At 35.5% G+C, this 22,199-nt stretch overlaps 1 protein-coding gene across 1 annotated transcript in view; it reads left to right on the forward strand.

Annotated features, from left to right (window-relative positions):
• The window catches only part of LOC126848767 (uncharacterized), a 114,383-nt gene that overhangs the window by 83,696 nt on the left and 8,488 nt on the right, over positions 1–22,199 (forward strand). The window contains exons 5-11 of the mRNA XM_050589940.1: positions 11,941–12,111; positions 14,061–14,199; positions 15,677–15,897; positions 17,631–17,950; positions 19,655–21,196; positions 21,730–21,889; positions 21,974–22,142. Of these exons, the coding sequence (XP_050445897.1) occupies positions 11,941–12,111; positions 14,061–14,199; positions 15,677–15,897; positions 17,631–17,950; positions 19,655–21,196; positions 21,730–21,889; positions 21,974–22,142 (2,722 nt within the window). The remainder of the gene's footprint in view (positions 1–11,940; positions 12,112–14,060; positions 14,200–15,676; positions 15,898–17,630; positions 17,951–19,654; positions 21,197–21,729; positions 21,890–21,973; positions 22,143–22,199) is intronic.

The raw sequence follows: 22,199 nt of genomic DNA on the forward strand, positions 1-22,199 counted from the left end.
GTAAAATTGAATTTTTTATCGTTTTTTGAGAAAATTTATTAAGTTAAAAGTTAAATAAATTCAATTTTTATAAACAGGTAGGATTAAATTGTCTGTATAATATCAAAATTAAATATAATGTAAATATTTTTATATTTAATTATGGCAAATGTATATTTTTGTTCAACAATAGCATTCGGAAAGTATTTTAAGAGAAATTTTATTTTTAGTAATGTAACTAAGCGATTCTTTTCTTATGAATTTATGCAAAGCTATGCGAATAATAGATTGCGGATTCAAATATTAAAACGTAAGAGAACTTTATACGAACTTTATCTGAATTCTGTTAATAATTCTGTGGCATTTTATTTCCAAGTGTGAAATATCTGCAAATGAAACGATTAATGTGACCTTATCGACAAGAGAGAATTGAAAAAAACGTGTCGCCTTTTTATTGCTTAAAAAAATGTATTGTTTTTTTTTTTATTAACTAAACAACTGCATAAATTATTATTAAACAACAAAATTTCGTCATTTTATTTGATATCGCTAATACACACTCGTGTCGATTTTTGCGACATATTATAAGGCAAATATTGAAAGATGGATAAACAGAAACATTTGATCGTTTATACGTTTGATCGATTCACAGCACGAGCGATTGTACATACGTTGAGGACTAGCAACTTCATCTCGCCGGTAGGTTTAGCGAGAACAAAATCCGCAGAGCGTGAAAACAGAACGCGAAGTTGTTGACCCACTAACAGCACAAATCCCCCGCCGGTGTCACGTGACATAGCACGCATTTCGATTGTTCACGTTCCATTTGATTTATTCATACATTTTGATTCTTCCTTTCGGCCGCCACGATTACATCGATCTTTTCGGCGAGTCCAAACTTCGCATTTACATCCGGAATTTAATGCTTAATTTCTTCCAATAAATCATCCGAGGGATTAAGCCTATATATCTAACACGAAAATCATACTTAATATTTTGTCATTAAGTGATTAAGGATCATGTATACGATGTTTAAGATACACAGCTGTTATTGTAAGACATGATAAATGCAAGCAATACATACATCACCGTTTTTCTATCCTTTCGTTTTTTTTTGTTTCTTTATAGATTTCCTAAAAAAAAAAATTATTTTATATAAAAGACTGTTCTCTTTACAAAAGAATTTAATTTTCGCATACCATATATATGAAATATAAGCAATTTGTAAATAGTTATCTCTAATTATTTCTAGAAAAATATGAAACTATTTTACTTAATAACATTAAGTTTCGATAAAAACATTTTTAGAGGATGCTAAAATATATAATTACGATTATTGTAAAAAAAAATATAATTCTTGCTCTCTGTATAAATAATTAACAGTTCTTTCTGACAATTGCATTCTAGAAATATTAAAATATTAATACATCTTTATTTTAACGACCTATGACATATTCGATTTAAAAATTTTTCAGAGCGTACAGTTTTCACGCGATGAATAAAACAGATATTATCCCGACACTCCCCTCTGTCTCTCTCTCTCACGATTGACAAGGCAAAACTGATGAGAGGGCCTCAGTTTCTAGCGGAATGACTGACTAATCTGTATCAAACGACCGCGTAAATGCTGTACAATCGACTGTACGCATAATCAAAACGATTTATAACGTTCCGCTCGAGAGAAATGTCGTTTATCATGCATCAATGAGAAATATAGTGCGTCGACTATTGAAGTGAAATCGATCGTACATCCAGCGCTTTATCCGCGTCTGTTTTGCATCGTGACAAGTCGCGTGCCGTTGTTCGCACTATCTGAACGCTGTATTTTCGCAAGCATACGTCTATCATGCAGATTGCTATCGTAAATGAAAGATGCAACACCCGCTTGAAGAATTTAATGATGCTCGTAGAAGAAAGAGAGGAACGAGATATCGCGTTATTTGATTCAAAAGCTGTAACTCCAAAGATCCTTAATATCTCAGAGAGATATTAAGGGAAAAATCTTTAAATCGATTTATACTCGGCGGAAAAGAAGTCTCGTACAATTTGCTGCGAAACGGCGAGTTCGCAGCGCGATTAATTCGCGCCTCGAGCGTCGTAATGTACGCATGTCGTATCCCCGCCCGACTTGTCGCGCCGTTGTTTTTAGAGCGGATTTGGTACCGAGGAACGTACTCGCGCTGCGACGAGAAGTCATTGGCCTACTAACGGCACAAAATCCGGCGCTGGTGTCAATGTTTCTTCGACGCGACGAGCGTTTAGTCCGCGCTTATACAATATATTCATCGCTTATTGTGATTAAAATCTTATCTATTACACTATCCACGATTAATCTAGGAAAAATCGCGGAATAACGATTTTCGAGAGCGAAAGGAAAACCTGTCATATCTATGCTATGAGTCGTGGACTTGGATTTGATTGTAATGCGACGACAAAGTCGATACACTGATTAATTAGAAGATGCGACTACTTGGAGCCTTGGAATTATAGGGTCGATTTTATCACTCAACTTTGACTCTATTAATTCAAGCGATACTGCTTTTCTCTAATCGAACCGACTAAAGCACACACTCGGCATTAATTAATATTTATGCGTTTATGGAAATACGAATTGAGAGAAACTTTGATAAGAGAACATTCATTTGTAAAAAGGGAGGGCGAAATGAATGTTACACGTTAAGCTCGTAGTCTCGAAGAACGAGCATTCTACATTATTGGCACAATGGCCGCGACGGGAAAGATCGATGCAAACGGGAAATTGAATTTGGTAAATCCTACAGAGTTGTAGAGCGGTGTATCTGCGCGACGAATGAACAAACATAATTAATTTCTTGAGTGTCTTCATCCTGACACTGCGCACAACTGCATAACAAAGTTTAATTGTGTTGCTCGACAGTGAGGCTCGCAGAATAAAGCTATAATCATACGGACAGCGCAGCTAAACTGCACCCCGAAGTCGTGAATAATGGGAATGCATTTTGGAAGTCTTCCTTCGAATAAAAGCAACCGTGCATCTCTCTTTGTGCCGAAGCTGAGATAACCGATTTCTAAAGTTCGTCCGAAGGAAAAGGATGCTACGGTATTTTGTCACAGAAGTTTATTTTCAAGCACAATATTGTGAGCCGTCATCTATGAGTTTTTATTCAATTGAATGAAATTAAAAAAAAAAACTAGATACGTAAAGCTCTGCTATTTACATTTGCAGAGCTTAATACAGAGAAGCTCTTTCTCAATCGTTTATAAAATTTAAGAAGATTCAAAAAGGATAGTTTGAAGAAGAAAGAATAGTTTGTAAAACTTTGATATTAGAAGATTAAAATCGCGAAAGCTTAATCGTGCACTGTTCGATGAATGACAATCTGAATCCACGTGATCGTGTGCAAAAAAAATCCTAAAAAAAAAAAAAAATTTTACACCGTCTTATGTGACGATATATATAATCTTCGATCAGCTTTCACACCGCAATATCTTGTAGTGACGAGGATTTGACACTTCCTGGTTTCGGTACCTAACCCGATCATTCGTCAATTCGTCGAATATCTTGGCAGATGATTGACGTCATTGCCGAGGTGAACGGCTTTTGTCTGTCGGTTTCGCTCGTGTCGACATCGCCAATCTTATTTTTCCTTCACGTCCCACGCAACGATGAAGAGGAAATAATTGTCCACGGGCTTTTTAATTCCTACGCACGCTGCGATGATTATTAATAGGATCTCGAATAACAATTAGACTTTCGATCGCCCGAAAGTTTGTCCGAAATTTGTAGAGTTTTTAACAACGTTGGATATTTCCCGATGACATGTCAGAGGATCGAAAAGAGGCTTACTATAATAATAAGCACAATGGTTAGACGTATTCTTAATCTTCATTGATATTATAATTAGCATGACTCTGACGCACGAGGTCTTGATTGAAAATGACTCATCTGTAATGATATTTCCGATGAAAAATTCTCAAAGAGATAATAGCATTCAATTTTAAAGTGAAAAATTGAAATAAAAAAAATTGAATTTTTCATCTTTTTAACGTATGTAAAATTAAAATATTATTTTAGATATTAGAATAAAAATAATACAGATTTTTTATTTTTTGTATTTAAAAAAATATTCATGTAAAAGTATTATTATTTGTTATTTAAAAAACTTTTAATTTTACAAAATAGTTTTACAAAATAATGAATATTGAAAATAATCATAAAGTGAATATACAAGAACTCAAATAGAAAAATAGGATGGAAATATGTCAAGGAAAATATGGGGCGCAGGTAAGTTTATTAATTTGTGCGATTGAGACGTAAATTATATTTCATAGTTCAATAGTTATACATTCCGGAAATACGGTGGTCTAAAAATCAACATAGATAAGATTGAATTTAGATCTTATCTTTATTTATACAAATTTTCAATTAGATATTTAAAGAAATGCACACATACAGAAAATGTAGTTTGAATAAAAATAATTTCTATAAATAATTTTGATAAGTATAATATTGTAATAAAAGATAAAACAAAGACAAAAATGTTTATGTTTATCGAGCTAAAAATTTGAGAAAAGTAACAAACAAAAAGAGAATATGCTTAAATCCATTTTACGATATCGGATAAAGTCAAAGGTCATAATACTTGGATAAGAAAAATTCATGAATATTCGAAAAATAATGAATATTACTTAATGTTGTTAACCTGATATATGACATAATATAATATTGCCAATAAAGATATAGTTATCGCGCAATTTTTTAAATTATCAGTTGTTTATAATATTTCTAAATTCAGTGATTATATTATCATATTTATTATATTGATTTTACTGCTTTAATATGCCGAAAGACAAGCGTATTTCTTACACGCGTAATTTAGATGATAAAAGATTATATTAATTAATCAACAAGTACGTGACTGATGAAAATTAAATTCGAAAAGACAGATCGAATAGATCCGCGGTGAAAGCCTTGAGACGACAAAAGTTAAAGCTGATCTTATCGAGAGCGTCACGAATAAATTATCGTGTAATGAAAGTAAAGGATGTCCGAGTGCGCGACGGTAATTGACGACTCGGAGTTCGAGCGAAAAATTGATCCCTTCAACGAGCACTTTATTGACCTGCCTAGACTTCGTGGGAAATCGTATGTCTCACTAACGACACAAGACTAGCGGTTGTTGTTGCTTTTAAATAAATGTACATGATTTTCAGTGCTTAAATTTCTCTGTTTTCGTAGAATTATTTATTATACACAACATCTAATCGTGCGATTAAAAATGTGTACTTATAAATTCATATTTCTTTACTAAACTGATGATTATTCTTATCCTGAGTACTTTAAACAATTTTACTTTACATAAAGTTAATGTTGCTTTATTATTAAAATATCGCTATTATTTTTTTTATATTATTTTAATTAATAAAATTAATTTTTTTCAAAATTACTTCATGATTGATATGTGATATGAAAAAATATTAGAATACAGATCTCTTTAACAATTAATTTATTATATTATACTACGGAAAAAATAAAAAAAAAGTTAGACTTTTGCATTCAAATAAGATTTTAAAAATATAATTGTCAATTTATTTTGATTTAAGATTGCAATTAAAAAATGCGTGCTTATATACACATTATTATAATTGTATTCAAAAATAAGAGAAATTTATTATATTTTACATACATATGTGTTAATATCATATATATTCACACACACATATTACATGTATTATTTATAAGGAGGATAGCTCTTAATAACTTTTCGCGTTGCAACGGTCGTTAACAATTTCCCGAACAAAATTTACGCGAGAGTCATTTAAAGTTTCGCTGCGCGCAACTTACGGAACTTTCCAAGCTAGTTTCTTCAATGTTGAATGTCCTCATAAGAGACACACACACATACACGGGATTCTTTCGCATTTCAAATCTTCAATTATCGAGCGTATGGCGTTCAATTTAGCGGCGTTATCAGCATCACGGGCTTTTCCTTTAATCCATCGGAATCTGTTGGACGGTTCTACCGATCGATTTTTTTATGCTCGCTTACAAGGGATAAGGGGAATCCAAGAATTAAATCCACTTTATCTACTTCGCGATCTCTCGACTTCACTTCGATCGCCGAAGGCGAGAAGTCATCGCGAAGTTCTTGCGCCTCGCAGCAATCATTCGAATACATCTAATCTCTCTCTCTCTCGATTCGTAATCGATACAAGTATTTAAATATATATTCTATAAATAATTATATATTGTTATAATATATAATGTGTGTGATTATATAATATAATTTTATATATATTGTATAAAAATAATTCTTTATCTCTCTTTCTTTAATGAAAAAATAAATTTGTTAATTTGTCTTATAAAGTTGTTTTAGTGTAATATTTGCAATAATTTTCTCTCCCTAATAATTCTATTCTTAATATTTTGCGTAAAAATATAGGATATTATGCATATTTTGCGTGATAATATTGTATAATCGGTTAAGGATCGAACAATCGAATATTTGCATATCGTTGATCAAGAGTTGACGGAGAAGATATAGTGATCGTAAATCCTTCTCATTCTCGAAGAAGATTTGCATGACAGTTAGTCATTATATAGGTATATACATATTTCGCGATCCATTAGTAATCTTCTGTTCTTTCCACTTTGCCAGTGCACAAGTTTAGCAGATCACTTTAAGACAAGTGTCAGTGTCAATGCTGGATCATTAATCGCAATGAGATATAAGTGGATCGAGATACAGCTGGATCTAGAAATGGAATCGTTAATTGAGAGAGCTCTGTAATTAATTCTCTGATATATCTTAAAGGTGAAAATATTCCCGTACGTTCTACATAATTTTTTTATCACGCATGCGATCTAAATGATATTGACATACTTATTGAATCATACTAATATATTAAGATTTAGATATTTTAAATTATATTTATAATATTTTTAAATAAGAGAGAATTAAACAAGGTTATCGGTCACAATAAAATTTGTATATCTTAATTTATGCTATATATAAATAATAACTTTTTATCATTTAATTTTTTTATTATAGACTATTCTTATCGTTCAACTTTTTCCGTGTATAGAATAATCATACCTTTGAGATAGCGTTGCTTTTCTCTTGTGTATTGTAGATATTCGTCCGAATCTAAATTACGACAGGCTGTCTCTCTATCGCGCGACTCGTTACTCGATTTGCGTTACCGCAACGCGATCTGGGCTATCGACCCTTACGCGATGCATCGCCAGTGGTAATCCATTCCGTCACCCTTATCGAACCCTCCCGCGTCCCCATATCGGATGACAGCGGTTAAGGGCCGGGAATATTCGCGAATTATCGATCGCGTGCCGAGGTGGCGCGCACGCCACCGCGTCATCGTCATCATCGGTCCCATGAATTTCCGGTCCGAACCCACCGAGAATCCCCATCTTCGTGATCTCGTATTCGGCAGTTTCGGGGAACGCGAATTATCGCGCGCCATCGAGTGGTGCGTCCTAGAAGAGAGAAAGACAGAGAGATCCGGATGCGACCCCCTCCCGATATTCTCTATTCCGAGTCCAACGACACCGCCGGCCAGCACCTACATGCTTCTGGCGGGTCCTTGACTTCTCTTAGGTAAGTCGCCAGTCGAGACTTTTGCCACACCGAGGATGAAACAAGTTGGAGTAGTAATAGTGCTGGGCCGCCGATCTCGGAGCGATACTTTGTCGGGGCAATACACTCCACCGGATTGTTCGCGATGTTTTTATTCTTTTTTACATCCTTATTTTTCGCTAGAGATCTTCAGAGTCTGGCAGAGATGTGACATGCAACTTGTTTTTTTTTTTTATGCGACTGACACTTCAGTGTATTTAATGAAATAACGATGAGGCGTTACGATCTTTTCGTTGGTATTTGATTATATTGTTGTTGCATGTTATTTTATTTATTGATTAATCGTTTTACTTTTTACATTAATTTTATCACGTGGAAATAAAGACGGATTACAAATGGCGGATTGAACGGATACCGGTCTCTAAGCGTTTCTGTATCTCGTTTCCTGCAACTGATATCCTCCATCGTATAATCAAGTTTGACTCCATTTGCTACACGGCGACACTAAACGTCGATTTTGTTAACAAGCTTTACTATTAACTGCACTACATGATTACTCGCAAATTTATGATTATTTAATGCTACCACGAGCAAAATGCAACACTATGCTTGCGATGATCTCATTTAGTCGTTAATGAACCTGAATAATATTGGACGGTGGTAGATAAATCTGGATACTTTCTCAACGTCTGTAATTGATGCGTAAACCAGAATCATTTATTAGAACATTATCGAAATTATTGCCCAATCAACACACACACACACACACACACAAAAATCCGAGAAAGATATATTTATATTTGCGAGAGATTGTTTCTTGTAATTAAAAGAATACAACAATTTTTTAATACGTAAAAAATACTGAAAGATACAAGAAAGAGTTGCGTAACGATTTTCGCGACCGAAATATTTATTCCAGCATATTGGAGCTCGAAAATTTCAACTATAAAACGAAACAAAGTCAACACATACAATACACACCGATGCCGATAAGAACGCGCGACAAACGGTTCAATCTCCGGGATCAATTTTCGAGAAACTTCGCGATCCTTAAAAGCGGATCGAGAAACGCGAGCGGCGATATCTGGACGATGTATCTCCGTGCTTCCCGAACCAGTCCCGGCGACCTTAATACGCGTAGACGATGTCCTCGCGGTATCCTTGAATTGTTCCGATACAGCCGCGCGAGAGAATATCTCTGTTACACGGCTGTCCACAGAGAGAGAGAGAGAGAGAGAGAGAGAGAGATCCCCGTCTCTCCCTCCATCCTCGATGTCGAAAAGTTGAGCCGCGAGACACGCAAAGTCGGTCGCGCGTGCCATCCTTGGCCCGACTTTATCTCCGACTTTGACCCGAGCACGCCGCGTCGCGCACTCGCGAAAATTACGCACCTTTAATTGGCATAATCTCGAATAAGCGCGCGCCTTTCGCCGCTACCGGCGGTACGAGGTGAATTAATCGCCTGGTGTATGCGTTCGCCATTTCTGCGTTTTACCGCGGGGGAAAACCGGCTGCCTTCTTCGACTCGGAGTACTTAGCGTGCCGAAGATCGGATTGAATTGAATATAATAAGGATGATTGCGCAAATGAATTTCGCGAAGAATTTTCAGAGAGTGTGAGAGAGTAATCTCTAACTTGCTCTTTTATCAAAATAAGAAAATTTTATGTTTATAGAAATCGAACAAATTAATTAATATAAAAATCGGGAGCATAGACATTCAATATATTCTTTGAAAGCTAATGAAGTCAATGTGAGAGATCAAAGTGATTATTTTTTTTTTTTAATAAGGTCGAAGATATTATTAGATACGATTAATTGACCAAATTATCATTACAAATGATCTTTTGTACTTTTGTACGAGATAATTGTTTGTTACACGAAGTCGAAAATTATCATACGTTCGACGATAATTGAATCGCGCTTCTCCGAAATATCTGTGATTGCTACGAAAAGACGATTGTGTTTCTTTCATTCCGCGTGACGATATATCCGGTGAAATCCGCAACGATTGCCGTAGAATCTTATTAAATGGTTTATACATTAATACATTCAACGACAGCGGTTCGGCACTTGCTTGCGTATCGATGTGCGCAAGCAGTATCGATTGTCGCGTGACGTCATTCGCAGAGACCGGCATCCGTCTTCAACTTTGGCCTTTCGGGCGCCCCGATATTCGATTTACGGCTTGTCCCTACACGTGTTGGCTTAACAAATGCGTTTTTAACGAAGCCAATTAAATCGAGATGCCGTGAAGTATTAATGAATGAATTATGCCGATGGCGCCGATTTTCTTCGTCAATTTGTTGAATTATTATACGATCTATGGTAGTCAAATATTTCATGTTTCACAGCGGATTTTCATTTTTAAAGGCTTTAGTAGAAAATTCATACTATTTTGCGAGTTTACAAATGTTTGTTATTATTATTATATCATGTTTAATTAACGTTTATTGTATTACTATTTATATTAACACGAAATTATTTGTAAATAATTATCAGTAAATAATAAGAAAGAAATGATGTTTTTGGTGGAACTCCCTAAATGTCGTTCTGTAGTTTTAAATCCATCATCGGTTACAGTCTGTTAACAACTTACATTAACAGCGCGATTAAGAATAACCGCGTGACATCATCAGAATCTTTATCTTCGACTGCACGCAAGTCTCCGGTAAGGAGATTCGAGAAAGTCGTTTGTTGTTTTGCTCGGTTCGTACATTTGCGAAACTTTGATTCTCTGTTTACGTGTTCCGCGGAAGCTGCGGTGTTCAATGACGTCTGACTGATATTGTGCAACAAAATTGGAAAGTTGAGCGAACGTTATCAGCGATCGCGTTGCACGTGACGTGTAAAGTAACACATAAATATGTGTTGAAAAGCGCACTATAATTAGAATTGTAAACATTACTTTTAATTTTATAGCACAATTGTTGAAAGAAAAAGTTTATTTCCGCCATATTTTAAAAGCTTTCCCGCATTCGGTCTTATTAAGCCAATTGCTTTGTTATATTTTTAAGTATATCTTATCTCGTCGTGTCGAAATAAATGTGGAAAAAAATACACGCTGCTAAAAGTATTCACGATAATTGTAATAACCACGCTAATAGATTGTACGTGAACTTTATCTTTGATCTTTATCTCTATCTCCTTCAATTGATATCTTCTAAGGATTTACTTCACAAATCGGAAAGTTGAATGTGATAGAAGCACAGAGTAAGAGATTATTGAGCGATAAAAAATTGTCCAATAATCAATCAACTTCTCATTGATGAATGAAAAAATTAAAAAGAAGTTTGAATTGATTATAAGTATCTCGGATGCAATTTTTTTATAACAAAACAAATCTTTATCAATCGCGCAGTGGTTAACCATACATGTGGTCGATGTTTACAATTACATTGTCATGCAACACTACTAGCAGGAAATTGTGGCAAAAAAAAATATCACGTACACTTTGTCCATCGCGTGACCCCATCCGTTCAGCACAAATCCAATCAGATTGGATGCTGCGCCCATCTCCTCTCGGCGTGTGTGCGTGCGTGCGAGCGAGGCGCGTTTAACCTACATAAGGTCGTGATTGGACAAAGTAAATGGCGAACGATCTTTCAGATAATCGATGATACGCAACAGGATCGCGGAATATTGTCGGTTCCTCTCACGTAGAGAAAGCCAGTTTTCTTCGTACATCGAAGAAGAAAGAAAAAAAAGAATTACACACGCGATCCGCGTTCGTGCTCGTTCTGTGCTACCTCGAAAGTTTAATTATTATTTTTTTGCTTTTCATTAAAAGCGATCCGCAAAATCGCGATGCAGAACGAATGTTGAAGAATCCGCATAACGCGATGCCGAGAGATAAATGAACGAACGAGAGGATTAGAGGGACTTAACGTGACTTATTCGCGCTCCCACGATTATCAATTATTGAAGAATATCGTTTTGATATTATCCAATCAATGCTGTAATTCACGATACTCTTCCATAGTACTTTTAGCATATTTAAAATTGTAAAAAATTTATTAATTTCGCACACATAATTAATCTACAAACCTAAAATTGCGGAAATTATATCGTATTTTCTCTGCTCGAAATTGTATTGATTGATAATATATATAGAAATCGAAAGATTAGGTATTTTGAGAAAAAAAGAGCCTATTTTAAATCGATATTTATCTTGCTCTATAAATATAATAATAATATTTATTTAAAAATACACACATATAATAACTACAAGTTCTTAAATATAACAGAGATTTCTTATAGACTAATATAAAAATATCTTGTATAACGTGGATAGAACGTGATTGTAGAAAAGTTCGAAAGGCGATATTGAAAATTAGGAGTGAAGGACGATCAGTTAGGAAAGTGCACACTTTGCTCTTTTGTTCACAGGGTATTATCAGCCGGCTGGTCCACTGATACAGCACCCACCGCCACCACCACCGACCTTACCGCCTGTTAAGGGTCCACCTCCGGAACCAACGCCCACGCCCCCACAAAATTCAGAGGGTTCGGATGATCTGGTCGCTACTTCCACGACTTCTGGAGGCACAAGCAGTACGGGTATGTTACTAAAAAAAAAAAATTAATACACAATAGTACACAATAATAATGATTAAAGACATCGTTGAGAAAAAGAAAACTGCCTCTCATATTATATTTTTTGAACTTTTTATAGAAAAAAAATTATATATAATATTGAAATTCTTTGATTCACATACAAATATTTTTGCATTAACATCATTTTTTTTATCATCAAACTTTTTCCTTTTAATTAGAAAAAGCTTTTAGTTACTATCTTTTTGTTTTAATCAAGATTAATTTAATCTTTTAATTTTTAATTTGATAATGAGAAGCTAAAAGTGTATTTCCTGTCAAGAAACACATTTGAAATTTTGATTGCTTATTTTCTGTAAAAATCTTTGACGTTGAGAAGAATACTGATCACCTCTCAAAGTAAATTATTATCGTAACAATGCCGCAAATTATTCGAATCATATCGCATAATTTGCGTGCATCTTAAGATAATCTCCACATTTCATATATCAGATAGATTTCACTAATTCGGTTCATCAGACAGATTTGCCGCTCATGCAAATGTGTCTCACTGGGGGAATGTGTCAGATCTCGCATTTGCATTAACGATTTTATCGTTCAACATAGCGCGATTATCTATGCTGGAAATGCATTAACGGGTGCGCGCGCAGATACATATTAAGCTTTCAACGGCATAAAAGTGATGCGTGATGGAAAACGTGGTGCAGCTTAACTATTTTATTTCTCCCTTTTTTTTTTAATTTCTTTTTTATTCGCGTCTCGCGTTACATCAACAATTTTTAATTTCCCTCTTTATGTGAACTTTTTATTTAAAAACGCGAGTCACATTGCTAAAATTTACGAAAAGTTTCCTAGCAACGAATGGAATTATATTTGATTTTAATGAAATATTTTTTTTTTTTGGCAAAGAATCGTAAATGTGCTGTAAAAGCTGCACGCTTGCATCAGGATGCAAAAAGCGAAGTGCATTAGCCATTTTTAAATCGGACAAGAACGGCGCGTTCAAGATTAAAACTGACCGAGAGCATATTTTTCTGCGTTTTTTGCGCGCATAAATAGTATGTTGCGCTACGATATTATAGACATTAGCGTATAATAAGCGACTCTAAAATTATGGAGCGTATTGACGTGAGCGCGGGACTAATAGCGCGAGCACTCACGAATTAATTGGATGGAGATATCAGTGTCTTCGATAATATAGCGCTCGCTACCTTCGGGACGCTATATCGAGATACGAAATATAGTACGTTCATAGAGATTGTCTTTATATATTAATGCTACTAATAATCGGCCAATGAGAAATGTAGGTCTTTAAAGGGAAACTTATCTGACTCATCAAATATAATGCATTAAATTAATTTTATTAATGCGGTTATTTGCTTAAATTTATTATTTTTCAACATTACTTTCATTTAAGGGAGAATTATTGTTTCAAGGGCTTAAAAAAGGCTATATTTATGAATTTTTTTTTTTTCCGGAAATGCGAGCGATTTATTTTAAATTTTGTACACATGATAATACATATTTCATCCATAATTAATATTTTTTGCGAATAATGAAAATTATAACAGTTATAAAAATGTTGGTGCAACGTGTCCGAGCGCGCATTGCCTTACGGCTCTCATAACAGAATTATTATATTTATAATTTGAAGAAATAGAACACACACATATTTGAAATATACATTAGGAGACACATACACATATATTAGAATATATGTGACACACAAAATTATAAATAGAATTCTGTTTTAAATTTTCTCCCGAATTATAGATCATAAACTTTAATTGTACGGTGAGAATATTCTCTCTTGGCGAATAATAATATCGTTCTTTAATAGGATCACAAAGTGATGCGTGTAATTATCGAAGGAATAGCCGAAGTTTACTTAGCGCAGCCGACTATCGGATTATACGGAATACGCGCAAGAATGAATGAACAATCGTTTGTTACAGGTGGCGGCTTTTATAGGACGTATTGCCCGCAGTACTACGGCACGCCGCCGCAATATCCGGATCTGTGTTATCCGCCGACGTATTCTCATCCTCACCCTCATCCGCCGCATTACTACAAATACCCGCCCACCTACAGAAGGTAAGAGATTTATTCGTGTTCGACGCCTCGCATGATGACAGGGATAACAAGAGGCGAGAGATAGAGCGGCTTTGTGGAACAACATGTGCTTCGTTCCGTAACATTGTCCAAAATTGTTGCTTGCTACTAAATGACACTTTCATTTTGAAAATTTCAGCTATTACATTACGTAATCGTTGTTAACGTTTATTGTTACATCATGACGGAAAAAGTGGACAGTAGCTATTTCCTGTTATAACGTTATCAGGTGCCTCATATTGCGTTACGCTTTTTGTCCCTGGTGATAACTCGCTTCTTGGAATCCGTTGATGCGATAAATGTTTATAATATGATTTAGATATATCGGTTATCAAACAATATCGTGTCTAATCATGTGTAATAAACTAAGCACGATTGTATCTCGCGTTGAACATCATCGTTTCGTGTCGGAAAATTGTTTCGCCTATGATTAATCGCGCTTGTTTTCTATTAATTTTAATGAAAGAGAAAATTGGCATGATTAAAAAAACGCAGATATATAGTATGAAATTTTTAATTTTCAACGTTTCAAAATTATTATGAAATAACATGTCTTATCTTAATTAATGTCTTATCTTAATTAATTCTTACTGAAAATATGTAAAGAAACTACAATTTGATAATTGCAGTCTCGACATTATTATCTTTTTCGATGTCATCATAATGTTCAGTAATCTCGATAACAAATGGGTCTGTAACAAAGCGTATCCTGTCACATTGCAATGCATTTAGGTCACAGATGGTGCTAACTTTCTGAAACCATCGTTATCTTGTTTTCGATGAAGAAGTGAAAGTTGCAACTAGAGCGTGGCAAACTTTGGTTTTTGTCGCAACATCGCAGAATTTTAAATGATCGATCCGCAATAATTTTTCAATTATTTGATTTGTCAAAAAAAAAAAAAAATACATTTTTACGATTAAATAACAAATTAAAGATATATTAAGTTCTATAAATTATCCGAAGACTATAAGTGCATTATCATTATTTTTTTATATAGTTTATTCGCTAAAAAAAATATATTCGATCTTCCTCAATTTTATAAATTTGTTAATATTAATGCTCTAGTGTTACTATTAAGAAAAAAATTTCTTAAATTTATCAAAGAATTTATCGGTCAAAGAAATGCGGGCGATCTGAATCATTCTTTTGACGATATGAATTTAGATTCTTGCTATGATTGTAAGCGATTTCTAGTAAGACATTTGTGGTAAGATTGTTTTCTGGTAAGATGTTCTGGTAAGATGTTCCATTCATGTTCCTTTTCTGGCGACTCCTTCCTCGTCTTTCGTATACACAATAAGAACGGCGGCCGATAAGAGCGGCCGGATGTCGGACGCGCGGGGACAGTGTATATATATATATATATCGTCCTTCATATATATATATATATATATATATATATATACATATCGTCCTTCGATTGGCGGCGTACATTCCGTAAAGAAGGTATCTTTTCAGGCAATACTATGGCTATCAAGAGTCCGGCGGGGGAGGCGGACCGCCGCCGGGCAGCGGGGCCGCCGGGGGTGGCCCCGGAGTCGTTGATTATCAGCCACCCCCGCCACCGCCCGGCGAATATCCGCTGCCACCTTATTACGGGGGCTACCCTCCGCCCCCCCATCCGCCACCACCTCCGAATCCGGCATATCTGCATTCTCAGGGAAGACCTTTCGTAGACCGTAAGTATCATTTGCTGCGTATGATCTTGCATTGCGAAGAAAATTTAAACCTACCTGTCCTACCTCATTTTTTCCTCTCTTTCTCTCTCGTTCTTTTATCGAGATTTTTTTTGGAATTTATTCAACACGGAAGGAAATTGCTGACAAATCTATGATATTAAAGTGACTTTCTTTTTCTTTTTAAAAAACAATTTAAAAGAAAATAAGCAAGTATATATTTATAATCCGACAATAATTCTAATGTAAAAATAATTATTTGTTACATTTATCTCTTTCTTAAAAATATTATTTTTTTAATATTAAGACTTAAAAATTTTTTTTGTCCCAGAAGAATATTTATTATTTATATCAATTTGTTGTAAATAACTTTATCATTGTAAGATTAGAAGCCTTGATAATAGATTGTTATTATGCTCGTCCAGTCACAGATGTTTAATCGCTGTGTGGATGATTAAATCGTTTACCAGATAAGAAACTTTTGAAATTCTTTCCAAGAAAAACTTTCCTAGGAAACTCAAACTTTTCTAGGTTTCTCACTATTATAATATTCAATCTAAATTAATTCTTTTTTCTATATATTCTGTATATTTTTATCTGATTTTTCCACACAAATTTTTTAATGTTTAAATATAAAACTTGTTATTTCTAACTTCTTTTTTTTCCCTTTTCCCACGTTAATAGTTTTCCCCTTTATTCGCCTCATTTGCAATATCTACTAATATTTACAATATTTAGAAATTTGAAAAAGTGTATTTATAAATTTCGGCATTTATATATAAATGTGCACCATGATTTTAGAATCACATGTGCAGGTAGAACTTTGGAGATTCTCAAAATTATTCTAGATATTTGCGCGCTCATAGTTCTTTCTTGGTATAGATAACTAGACAATACAGTTTGGAGCATAAAGAAAAAGCATAAAGAAAAAGGTTCGAGGTTTAACTGTTACCACCGCAGAGGGCCAAGAAAGGACAGAAAGAATATGAATCAACCTTTTCATTTAGTGTGCAACTACGTTTGAAAGCGCAACTACTTTCATGCGTTGTTCTGCGTGATCGAGTATTATCTCCCGTTTTTCTCTATTATGAAGCTGAGAAAAAGAAGAAAAATTCGAGAAATCGCGGTTTTATCCGATCGTCCTACTCTTTGCCATGTCGAGGAACAAACGGTTAATAATGTTCGCTGTAAGTCAAGATATCCTCATCCGAGTGTTTTTCACTGGACGACATTTTGTTTATTCTTTTACTTTGGTGACATCGGAAGTACGCCAAATTAAATTATGTAGTTGATTTCCTATTTCTTTATTTCACTCCGCGTAAATATTATCCTGATAGTTTATATAAGTAAGCCTCGTGTTCAATAATAGTTTATGTACCAAAATTTTTTTTTTTTTTAATATTGTAAAATACGTTCGTCAAATTTGCATTGAAATATTTTGATTTTTCAAAATAATTTTCGTTATAATATTTGATGAATGTTTATAATATAAATCAGACATTGTTATTTTTTCAGCAATTTTTTACAATTATTATTAAAAATGAACAATGGAAACATCGTCGGAATAAATTTTATAAAAAAAGGATTTTTCCTTCAAAGCAGATGGCGTTAATTTAGTTGAACGATAAAAATTTAAATAAATTTTTAATTTTTTATTTGACTTAATTGTCCCGAAGCGGCCATGTTTCCTCTGACTGAGGTGATACTGCGAATTCACTCAATTTTTTGTGCTACAGCATTTCAGGGTTGTCCATGCCCGATGCAATCGTGTCCAAAAAACGTGGATACTGGGGCCCTTATTGGTAATGGTAAGGGAGCGCCAGTGGTATCGGGGCCCGGTCTGTCATTGCCACCCAGTGCTTTGGTAGGTCCGCCCTCGCCGGCGAGGGGGCTAGCTGGGCTAGCTCCTCCTCACGGTGCCAATGCCTGGGATACGGATCGGGTCCAAATCAACACTCATCGCAACCTAAATCAGAACCAACCCCCCTCGGTCCCGCCGTCGCACAATCTAGTCGGTGGACATAATCGCCTTCAGAATCAAGACTGTAGGAGTAAGGTATGTTGTAATGCCTCTGGACTTTACATAAGATCGCGATCAGTCATCTTGATTTTTCGATTTCGAAGCAGGATATACAGGGTGTCTCAGAATTCACGGATACGGAATAGCGTGATTGCCCGTGCCAAGGAAGCAACTTCTTTCTCTGGCAAAATTGCGCTTGAACACTACTTTTTAAATGAGAGTAATTTTAATTTTACCTAACGAATGAGGGTTACGTTCCGAGAGCACATTTACACGCTAACAGCGTCGTTCTATCTTTGTTACTCATTGAAAGTTGAACAGGGACAGAGTTTGCTCATAGCGCTAAAAGTATGTTTTTAGAACGCAGTCTCGCAATCAGTTAGGCACGAATCACGACGACGCACGTGCGTAGCGCTTGAGCGTGTATATTATTTTATTATTTCGTTAAACATTTTATAAGAATTACACATGATATTTATTTAAATATCGTAAAATATCTATTTTGAAAACAATTTATTAAAAAACTTAATAAAAGAACAGTTTTTAATTGATATCACAAGCAACGACTGAAAGTAAAATAAATAAATTAGATAAGAACGTGAATAATTTTGATCCAAAATTATCGATATTTAATCATGCATAATTTTTATAAAATCTTTAGCGAAATATTAAAATAGCATACACGTGCTATGTGCACACTGTGCGCGCCTCTAATTGATGTGCAATCTAGAACACTTATTTATTATAGTTTAAAGTTGTTTTCATTTACAAAGTAGTTCAGATGAAATTTTGCCAGAGAAAAAAGTTGCTTTTTCAGGCATGGAAAAAAAAAGGCTGTGCATGTCCGCGAATTATGGAACAGCCTATATAAATGAAAAAATACTGTTGACCATTTTAAGTATAAGCCAAAATTTTACTTTAAGTCACTATTAAAACATCCGACTATTTACGGTTTACTGATTGAAAACTTTTGGACATTCTGTATGCTATTGTCAAGTCAAGTTGCAATGTTCACGAGCATTAACTGTCTTTGTTAGACTTTCGGTGAACAAAGAAGGTGAAAAGATATCGTGAGGTCTTTTTATTATTGTATCTCTAAAACTTAATGATCAATAGCAGAATTCCTAAAGTGTCTTTCTACTTTGTTTTTCATCACTTTCTTGATATTCTTTCTAATTATTAAAATTTAAAATACGAGATTTTTGTACGTTTTTGCGTATGCCATATGCATAAAAAGTGCAATTTTTGATAGCAATTATCTCGCGTTCGGGACGGTTACTTTGTAAATTTCACATTTATTAACGTATAATTAAATTTTCAAATTTTTCTTGTTAATTGCGATTTGCGAGATAAATACCTTAAGATATAGAAATATCAGAAATTATATCTGATGGCCATATCTTTTTATGCACAAATTAAATGTCTGCGCAATTTTTATTTTTGACAATGTCTTAATTAATGCTACAAATTGAAAACTTTTTAAAACTTATTTCATATGAAACAAAAATCTTTATTTTTCGTGCTGTTGATATTTTCTAATTTTGCAATCTGTTTTATAAAATAACTCTTCAATCGATGTAATTTTAGCGAAAGCAAAAAAAATTATCCTAGTAAGAATCTAAAACACAATCAAACGAAAGTGATTTTCGCGAATTTTTGTCGACAACTCGCGGATTTATTAAATATATAATGATAGAGTTACGTGGAAATCGGCAAATTTGCTTTTTGCCATTCCCGCAGGATGAGAAAAATTGTACGGAAGACACGCTGAGGAAATGCGGTTGCCAGAACGCGTGTACATCCACCTGCGAAGTTAAGATGGAAACACTGTCGCCCACTGAGAAGCTTTCGGTGGCGGCGAATTGTCCCAGCAGCAAGTATCACAATTTTAAACTGGAGAACAACAATGTGAAATGCGAATCCTGTAGCATGGAGATCGCCGACGGGCTGCCATGCGTCGCCAATTGCAACGTCGTCAAATGCGAGTCGGATTACAAATGCGACATCATGAAGTGCGAGCAGTGCATGAAGGAGGGCCAGATAGCAATACTGGAGATGGACAAGGATTCCGGCATCGTGTTGGACGACAAGCTCGACAGCGATCCCGATGTGAAGGAGGAGCTAGACGTAGTGGTGATTGACAGCGACGAGAATTGGAAGAAGCCCGATTACGAACCGACTGTGCAAGAGACCGTCGACGATAAGGAAGATGAAGAGGAGGAGGAGGAGGAAAAGGAGCAGGAAATCACGCAAGAACCGGTTGCGGCCGAGATCGAGGCTGAGGTTGAGGAACAGTTTAAGTGCCAAAAGGTGACGAAGAGAAAGCTTTCGTTGGACAGCTTATCGGACAGCAGGAAAAAGAGGAAAGTGAGCAAGAGAGCCTTGTCGGTCGGTTCATCTCAGGATTCGAGTAACGAGCAATTACCTAATGTTATCGCACCGATCGAGCCGTTGTCGAATAAAACCGACAGCGTCAAAGCCGAGACGAACGTTTCGAAGAAGAAGCAAGCGAAAAAAGACGCAGGATCTCGTGGACAAAAACGTAAGGCAGAGGCGCCAAGCTCGAACGAGAGTGCGACAAAGAAGCCGAAGAGCAGTAAACAAAGCGCGGGTAATAGCGTCATAAATTGTTTGAAACGGACTGCCAGTGATATCTCGATAATGGAGACTATCGACGATGTGATACAACAGAGTCTGCAGATGACGCAGAGAAAGGATCGGAAAAGTAAGAACTGCGAACGCGTAGAGAAGAAGAAGAAGAAGGACGTTAAAGAGGAATCATTATTGACGATGAAGAGGATCGCGAAGAAGTTCGATCAAGTGAAAGAGCAAATTATCGAGAAGGTGTCGAAAGCGATCTCGAAAAGCGGTGGCCAATCCAAAAGTAAAGTGGATGCGAAACCGAAATCTAAGACTTTGCAGGACGCTAAGTTTAAGGGCAAAAGCAAGATTGTTAAAACCTTCGTAGAGACGAAGGCTCAGGATGCGAAATCTAGAGTAACGCAAGACTCGAAAGCGAGAGACATTTCAAAGAAACGCGATATCGCGTTCAAGACCAAAGCGAGTGATGTCAGCGAAGATTTGAAGAAGCCTGCGATAATTAAGAAGAAACGGAAGAGCGCGAAAAAGACGGCGAACGCCAAAAAGTCGGGCTGTAAGCTGGAGAATTCCTCGATCGGAAACGAGAATCTGACGTTAACGAGAAAAACGTTCCTGAAACCGAAGTGGAACAACGGGTGGAGTTGGGAAGGGGAGCCCTTTGAAGCCAAAGTTTATTTAACGGTAAGGATAATTACATCTTTTGGCCTGGACATTTCAATTCGGATATCGTTTGAGGAAATAAATCCTTGTTGTACTAATCATATAGTAATAATAAGATTGAGAAGATTTAAAGAGAAAACATTTTATCAATAGTTACATACATATTTTGATTGTTATCGATTTGTTATTGTTTTGATAGAATTAAAAAATCTAATTAATAAAATCTGTATACAAACTTTATATAGTTATCTTTACGCATAAATAGCATAAAAAAGAGAAATTATCGTGTTTAAAGTTTACGCTGCCATGTTGTATTTTTCTTATAAAATCGTGGATTTAAAATTTTTTAATTTTGCAGAATGATCTTTAACTAAGAAAAATATTGCATATGTATTGCGTAAAATTCATTTGGTTTCATGTTTTATTTTTAATTTTTTCCGGCGATTAATTATCGTGTGATGATGTTAGCCGCTACTATTAAGGGCCCGATTTTAGATATCGGTTAGATGATTCGATGGGAGTACATGATTGATTTTGAATTGTATCATCTGTAGAACGAGGAAACGGCCATACGGCGATGTTACGCGAGTATGAGTCACGAGAGCGGCGACATACTGCGACCTCGGGACTGCGTTTTGCTGAAGAGTGGTACGCGGAAGGGCGACTTACCATATGTAGCAAAGATCGCCGCGCTCTGGGAAAATCCTGACGACGGTAGATATCTTCGATTTCGCGGAAAACTTTCTTTGATCGTCTCTCAATTTGCGATTAATATCACGTTCATTCTGTTTTCGTTAGGTGAGATGATGTTCTCGTTATTGTGGTACTACAGACCTGAGCACACAGAGCAGGGTAGAACGCCACACGACAGCGAGGACGAGGTATTTGCTTCGCGTCATCGGGATGCAAACAGCGTCGCTTGCATAGAAGACAAATGTTACATCTTGACGTTCAACGAGTATTGTCGGTGAGTATCTTTACCGTGATGATGGAGTTAGTTAGAAAAATATACGTTTGACTAATA

Source organism: Cataglyphis hispanica, chromosome 4 (genome assembly GCF_021464435.1).
Source record: "Cataglyphis hispanica isolate Lineage 1 chromosome 4, ULB_Chis1_1.0, whole genome shotgun sequence".
NCBI lineage: Eukaryota > Metazoa > Arthropoda > Insecta > Hymenoptera > Formicidae > Cataglyphis > Cataglyphis hispanica.